The 454-nt window shown below is 55.9% G+C and overlaps 1 protein-coding gene across 1 annotated transcript in view; it reads right to left on the minus strand.

Moving 5' to 3' along the window:
• Positions 1–454, minus strand: part of LOC119590653 (inner centromere protein A-like) — a gene marked incomplete in the record, with an annotated part of 50715 nt that overhangs the window by 20475 nt on the left and 29786 nt on the right. The window contains 1 exon segment of the mRNA XM_037939328.1: positions 55–341. Within this exon segment, the coding sequence (XP_037795256.1) occupies positions 55–341 (287 nt within the window).

Consider the following 454-nt stretch of genomic DNA (forward strand, 5'->3'; position numbering starts at 1 on the left):
GGCATTGCTGGAACAGGCCTGGCTCAGCGGCTGCATGAGGGGTGACGTGCGAACCTTTATGAGAACACGGTCGGCTGATGGGTGTGAGATGTGAGGGGTGGACGTCCGCACCTTGGAGATGGACACCTGTGAAGGGGAGTCCCGAGGGCCAGGCCCAGGGGATGATGATGAAGCTGGTGAATCCTTGCGGATGATCTCCACCTCACGCGACAGGTTGAACGGCAAGTTGAGATTGGCTGGCAGACCCGAAATCAGGTTACTCGAGCTGCCACTGTTGCCTCCACTGCCCGACTTGTTACTGCTGGAGCCGTTGCTGCCGGCGGTGCTTGTCAGGGTAGTGCCTGAAGAGCGGGAGGGATAATTTTAGTTCCACTGTGACACAACTGTAACCCCTTGTCCAACTTTATGAACACCCAATCATCGACTTTGCTTTCTAAAGGGGACACACATGATG

Source organism: Penaeus monodon, chromosome 27 (genome assembly GCF_015228065.2).
Source record: "Penaeus monodon isolate SGIC_2016 chromosome 27, NSTDA_Pmon_1, whole genome shotgun sequence".
In the NCBI taxonomy this organism is placed as follows: Eukaryota; Metazoa; Arthropoda; class Malacostraca; order Decapoda; family Penaeidae; genus Penaeus; species Penaeus monodon.